This window comes from Zea mays, chromosome 3 (assembly GCF_902167145.1).
Source record: "Zea mays cultivar B73 chromosome 3, Zm-B73-REFERENCE-NAM-5.0, whole genome shotgun sequence".
Taxonomy (NCBI): domain Eukaryota; kingdom Viridiplantae; phylum Streptophyta; class Magnoliopsida; order Poales; family Poaceae; genus Zea; species Zea mays.
In genome coordinates, this window is record NC_050098.1 from 36,484,747 (window position 1) to 36,491,816 (window position 7,070).

The window sequence follows — 7,070 nt, forward strand, 5'->3', positions numbered from 1 at the left end:
AGGCTCAGCTGGTTTAGGCGTGATCAGAAGGATTGTCCCCTCATATAAGGACCGGTTTGTCATTTTTCACTACATGTACTCTTGATAAGTACAACCACTCGAGACTGTGTGGGCAGTCACTCAATCTGAACTCGTACGGTCCAACCCCAGGGTTATGAAGGCTGGGGAGCATCGGGAGGATGAGGAGGGGGAATGTTTTGTCCGGTTTGGACATGGCGGTGGCCTGACTCCTTCTGGTATAACCGTTAAGGTTAGGACGTGCGAGGAAAGAAAGAGATTCGGATTCGGATCTCATTGATCATGAGATCGCAGAGCCAGACTAGTGGGTAAAGTGTACCCCTCTGCGTAGAGTTCAAACCTATTCGAATAGTCTGTGTCCACAGGAATGGACGGGTCTGGTGTGGTATGGAAATTAGTGTTTTGTTTTAAAAAAAGGTGCGTTTGAGAAAAGTGGTTTTTAAAAGGTCCAGCGTTTGAGCCGTGAGCTATGGTGGACGGGAAGTCCAGTAGCTGATTTTGAAAATGAAAACCAGTGGGAAACTGCTGAGATACCTGGATGGTTTAGTCCAGGGGATTTTGTTCTAATATTGAAAAACTTCCTGCTCCTTTGGGAGGGGATGCGCTTGGAAAAATACAAAATGTTTACAAAACAACCCTGCATAAAATATTGCTGTTTCTGCAAAATATCCTGAGCTCCACATATTCCATGCATTATATCTGATTTCCCCATTCCGCGGGTGAAGGTGGGCTGCTGAGTACGTTTGTACTCACCCTTGCTTATTTGTTGTTTTTCAGAAAAAGGAGATCGGGTAAGAGTTACGACTGTTCCCAACCTTGCCTGTGGCTGTTGGACCGCTGATTTGCTTCGCTGCGTATATCGGGCTGCTTTGGCCCCACTCTGATGATATGTCCTGAGTTGTGGACCAACTCTTAAAGTTGATCACCACCTTTATAAGTTTGTCTCGTTTAAGCAAATCTGTAATCATCTGATGTATAAATGTGTTTACTAGCCTCCTGGGACTAGTAATTGTATCACATTTGAGTCCCAGAGGACCGGGACGCTTCATATTGATAACGTAATGGGTAACAGATAACATTAAATCATGTTTGTTTAAGTCCAACTGTAATCGATACCACACTACAAATGGATACCGCCTTATTCAAATTTGTTACCGCCGATATTCGAGTGTGAATCATTACCATTAGCATTTACGTTATATTTCGTGAACCAAATGACACCTTAGACTTACCTTGTTAACCTTGCATTTTCACCCCACTTGCTGAGCCCCCACCATAAGTGAGCTCACCCTTGCTTAATTTTGATTAGACGTTTGCATATGGAGATTTTGATGGTGAACTCGATGGATGCTAGTCTAGTGATTCCTCGGTCATCTTCCTGTGGAAGGATGCCCATGTTCTATTGTACTTTGATGAATAAAGGTTAAGACATTAAGTCTACTCGAAGTGTAATATGTCAATATAATCTTTATTTACGTTTTTATGCATTGTTTTTTTGATATATTACACTTGTGATGTCAACATATGTGTGGAAATAGATCTTGGCACACATATGTTATGCATTCGGTTTTGCCCTTAAAACCGGGTGTGACAAGTTCTCTCATGAAAATGTGTCGGAAGCCCAAGAGAATTATGACGCGGACTACGATAGAATGGATGGGATGCTTGAATATTTAAGAGGGTATCTGGATTTAGTGTTTCCATGTAATCTTGAGGATCAACTTCCTCTGGTGCATAAAAAGTTCTTCAACGTTCTTAAGGCTACAAAGAGTCGTTGCACAAAAACACAAGAGTTATCATCCTCGCTTTGATGACTCGGCTTATGGTTACTAAGTCTAAGTTTGCATTCTAGAACTGTTGTTATAACGATCTCTTGAACTTGATAAGCAAAGTCCTTATGCTAAATCGCAAGATGCCCAAAGACGTGTATTAGTGCAGGAAATTGCTCGTCTAGGTATGGAATATCAGAAAATTGATGTATGTTTAGATAATTGTATGCTTTTCTAGAAGGATCATGAGAAAGAGAATAAGTGTCTAAAGTGTGGTAAGTCGAGATACATAGATGTTGAAAACGAGGATGGTGAAATGTTGAAATCAATTGTAGCCCATAAGCAACTTCGTTACATGCCTCTTGCATCTCGGGTGAAGCGTTTGTTTCTTTCAAAGCACACGACTAAGCACATGATATGACACAAAGAATGTGAATGGGAGGACCCTCAAGTGATGATGCATCCGTCTGATAGTGATGAGTGGAAGGCTCTAGATGACTTTGATCCAAATTTTGCTAGTGAAGCGAAAAATATTTGAATTGGGTTAGATCAATGCTTACGTTGTGCTCCGTTGCAGCATCAATGCTTACGTTGAGCTTCGTAGCTTCTCTTTTCTAGTTTGCAAGTTGCACATGTTGAAGGTTTGCTTCATTGTCTACTCATGTTGTACTTGAAACTCATTTTCTCAATCCGATGAGGTATTTTGATGATCTTCAGCAAAGTAGGCCTCAACATTTAGGTATGTAGAAAAACTATGAATTTAGAAGAAAAAATGTCTTATGACTTGAATCAGAGAGAGTATATTTTTATAATAAAAAAAATTAGAACTTATTTCCAATGTGAATTCACTTTTCTTAAATACTGAAACGATTGAAAATGTTCTACAATTTCTGCAACGATTTGGAAAAAATAAATAAATCTTGCGTTACAAACCGTATGGTCACGTATTTCGGCTGGACTTTAGTCCTAGGCCCACGGCCACCAGCCCACCACGACGCTCCCAGTTTCACCTTCTCCAGTCCTCTCTGCTGGACTCTCGGCAGATTCCGCTCCAGCGCGCACCGTCGCCCACCGTCGCCTTTCAAAAAGCTAGAGGGTTCCTCGAGAGGGAGAAGCGTACCCGGCAGCTCCGCTCCGTCAGTCCGTCCGCCCCCAAGAATGTCAGACGAGGCCAGGCGCGGGCCCGCGGGCGCCGCGCAGGTGGTGCTTCGGGCCTCCTCCGAGGACCGCAAGCCGGTGGGCTCGGGGTCTCCGCCGCCGGCAGCGACCGCGACTGCGGTTGCGCACAAGATCCAGCTCAAGAGTGCCGACATGAAGGAGGAGATGCGGCAGGAGGCCTTCGAAATTGCTCGCATCGTAAGAACCTTATGCCCTTGCTCTCGCTCTGCCTTCTTCCTGCGCTCGATTTGGTTTCCGTCGCTCCCCTTGTTGACCGGTTCTTCGTTGGGAATGGGATTTGGCCATTTGGGGACTTTTCTGTCGATTCCTTCTCTGTCGGTCAGGCATTCGAGAAGCACAGTATGGAGAAGGACATCGCGGAGTACATAAAGAAGGAGTTCGACAAGAACCACGGCCCCACCTGGCACTGCATCGTCGGCCGCAACTTCGGTAATGCTCTTCTCCCAACCCCTTATGGGAACCCTCCTTAATTAGTACTGAATGATTGCGCAAGTTGTGGTTGGTGTCTAGTCTGATATGCTTGCGTTGTTGGTTATTCTGTGGTCGATTTCGTACGTGCTAGTTCATAGAGGTTCGCACATGATTGATAGAATGGACATTGTAGAACATTGCCATGTTTTCAAGTCGATAAGTCGAGTCGACAAGGTACCGATTTTCAAGTCGATAAGTCAGTCGACTAGTCGTCGACTTGCCAATATAGTGGTATGAAGAAAGGGCAAGTCTTACCTCATTTGAAGCCTGAAATTGAACGAAACTGAAATAAACAGCAAGTCTTACCTCATTTGAAGCCTCAAACTGAACCAAATCAGCCACATAAGTGATAAGCCATAAACTCATAAGTCATAATAGCCATATATTGACATATAGTTCAAATTGGAAATCAAATAGCAAGAAAATATAGTTCAAACCTAAAAGGAAATAAGCTCCATTAGATAGCTAAGATGCTGCTACAACTAGCTAGATACTAGATACCCTAAATATCTCTCAAATCAAGATCATCCAAATCAAGATCAGCCACATAAGTGTTGGGAGGTAGGGTTTATGTTGTATAATGGGCCTTTGGGCTGCTTGGGCCGAACTGGGACACAAGTCGACTGAGAATTTCGAGTCGTTGCCAAGTCACTCGACTTGCCAGAAAAGTCGAGCCGACCTCACCAGTTGAGATCCCAGGGCCAACCCAACGACTAGTCGACGACTTGAAAACAAGGGAACATTGTTTATTCTGTCGATAGAAGCCACATGATTTTTTTTCTAAAAGATATTAAAAAGGAAATGAACTTCGGAAAGTGAAGTTAAATGGTTAAAGATCTACATAAGTTATACTTCAAAAAGAGAATGTTCTAACGATTATGATCTATATACTTAGAGGGTGTTTGAATGCACTAGAGTTAATAGTTAGCTGCTAAAATTAGTTGAAGATATCCAAACCGTCTAGCTACTTTTAGCAAATCCGTTCTCGAATATTTGTCGTCTGCTAGTTCATTTTTGAACTAAAACGCGGCAAATAAAAAAGAACGGAGGGAGTAGTTAGCTAGCTAATTCTACTAGCAATTTTTAGCCAAATAACTATTAGCTCTAGTGCATTCAAACACCCCTTAGTCCAGTAGAGCCCCAGATGAAGTATTGTTTCAGCCTTTCAGGTAGTGTGGTCAGGGCATGCACGACCATGTTTAGTTGTTTTATTGTGAGCTTTATCTCTTTGCTTATGGCATGGCTTAAATTTTAAAATTTACTATTGTTATCAACCAAATCCAACTTAGCAAGCTATCATTCAATTTACTGCATTTTTAATTGTTGTATTTCAACTTTATTTTTTTCTCTCAAACGCGCAGAAGAGCTACACATCATTATATTAGGAGAGGAAAAAAGGTCCAAAGTGGACCAAAGTACAATGCCTATGGGCAGACCCGACCAGTTTGAAAACCTTAAAAATCAGGAATAGCCAAGGCCCTATCAAAAGCAGCACCAAGGCCAAGACCCGCTATATGCTTAGCATTAGCCCTATCCCAACAACTTAACTCATCTAAAAACAAACTTTTAACAGTGCTCAAGGAAGGATTCACTCCATCAGAAACTTTTAACAGTGCTCAAGGAAGTATTTCAACTTTCTGTTCACTATTTCTTGTATAAATCTAACTATCTAAGCTATCTGTTTAAGGTAGTACGTATTTTACTTGGTACCTCCTTAGCTTGATGTCACCTTACTATATCTGTAATCAGAAGCATAGCCTGTGGTGCATGGCCGGAGCTAAGATACTACAAGGTCTAGAGCTTAGTGCTAGAGTTTGATGTGGTGGTCAAGTATTTTATTTTCTATATTCAAGTTGACCATGTAGGCTATTATAACCACCTCTCATATGTGGTCCCCTTATGAGAGGTGTGTGATGTATGGGGACCTTTTCTTTCTAATACAAAGAAGCACAACTCTCCTGTATTTTCGAAAAAAAAATATATCTGTAATCAGATGTATTGATGAAATGTATCACATTTTATTTGGACTCCCAATTGACTGTGTATGCCATGTCACTCCAATATTTTGAAGTGTCCTATCCTCTCAAAGAATCCATATGGCATGCCACATCACTTTCAAAAACACCCCCGCAATTGCTGTGCAACAAGGGAAGTTTAGCAACCTCTACTGCAATTTGCACGGCCAAGTTATAAACATGGATTTAAGAGAACAATTTTCTATCTTGGACTTACTGTTGTAATTTCTTCTCTTCCAGATTTCTTTGATTTTCTTCTTATTTATATTTATACGGCAGCCTGTTTTATGATTGTAGGTCGTGTCAGGCATATGTTAACAATTTGAGACCAGCGAAATTCTGCCTGCTATGTCATGTCACATGTATTTGTGTTCTTCTATAGGCAATAGATGTGTATATGTGTGTGACAGCCACGGTATATCCTCGTCTGTCTTTGGTAAACATTTATATGATAATCAATTATCCAGTTAGATGAGAGCTAAGATCCATAGAGCGACAGCCACGGTATATCCTCTTCTGTCTTCGGTAAACATTTATATTATAATCAGTTGTCCAGTTAGATGAGAGTTAATATCCATAGAGTGACAGCCACGGTATATCCTCATCTGTCTTTGGTAAACATTTTATCTTTTATCTTGTTTACAATGTCTCTAACAATGGCCAGTGCTGCTGGAGTTTCTGTGATAAACTGTTTTGATCTGTTAATCTACGTCGTAAACATCTAGTTCCTTAAGTTTCAGTTTCTCTCGTGTGAGCCCATGAGTGACCCTCCAAACAAGTTCCATCCTCCTATGCATTACTTGGGAATGAAAAAGTGAGCTAAAGAGTAGCATGAGGATTTGAATTCACTTATTAACCCATTCCATTTACCGTCGTTCACGGTATACCTATCGATTGCCAACTGTTTCGCTAAGCTTTTTTTTTCCGTCCATGATGCAGGTTCTTACGTGACGCACGAGACAAACTACTTTGTATATTTCTACATCGACTCTAAAGCTGTCTTGCTATTCAAGTCTGGGTGATTGTCGCAGCCAATACAGTCAACCTTGCATGCCTACATTTTCTTTCTCTCATGTATGCTCCATCCCCTCCCCTTTCCCCTCAGAGTCGTCTGCAGCCAAGCCTGGAAGCCGGTAATCTTATGAGCCTGCATGTTGATGTATCAGCAACGGATTATTCTTCGCATGCCATAGTGTGAGATCAGGTTGCATCTTATTTATGTCTGATATATCTTGGTGTTGTGAGTACATTATCTTGTTGCATTATGATTGCCGGACAACTGGAACTGCCTGCCTCTCGTCTAATTATGTTGCAATACTGGCTCTAGTGGGTAGTGAGGGGGCAAGACTGAGCAAGACACCAAGGGTGTGTTTGGTTGCGAGACAGCCAGGACAGAGACGTCCCCTGACGTCCTCTTTTGTCTCTCTAATTTTGAGGGATAACTGGGAACAACACTGAGATAGTCATGTCCCAATATTTGATCCTGAGCCAAATAATCTTATTTGAGGGATTGTCTCATCCTGTCCCGTCCTGTCATTGCAACTAAACACACCCCAACAGAGTCAGTGGGGATCACAGTCCGAGATGCTGGAGACAGAGACGAAGTGCTCTGGTCCAG

The 7,070-nt window shown here is 41.9% G+C and overlaps 1 protein-coding gene across 1 annotated transcript; it reads left to right on the forward strand.

Annotated features, from left to right (window-relative positions):
• The first annotated feature begins 2,869 nt into the window (after positions 1 to 2,869).
• LOC100194301 (uncharacterized) lies at positions 2,870 to 6,735 on the forward strand. The gene is made up of 3 exons (NM_001139339.1): positions 2,870 to 3,143; positions 3,290 to 3,395; positions 6,392 to 6,735. The coding sequence occupies exons 1-3, from the start codon at positions 2,946 to 2,948 to the stop codon at positions 6,472 to 6,474; spliced, it is 387 nt and encodes a 128-aa protein (NP_001132811.1). The 5' UTR covers positions 2,870 to 2,945; the 3' UTR covers positions 6,475 to 6,735.
• The last annotated feature ends 335 nt before the right edge of the window (positions 6,736 to 7,070 follow it).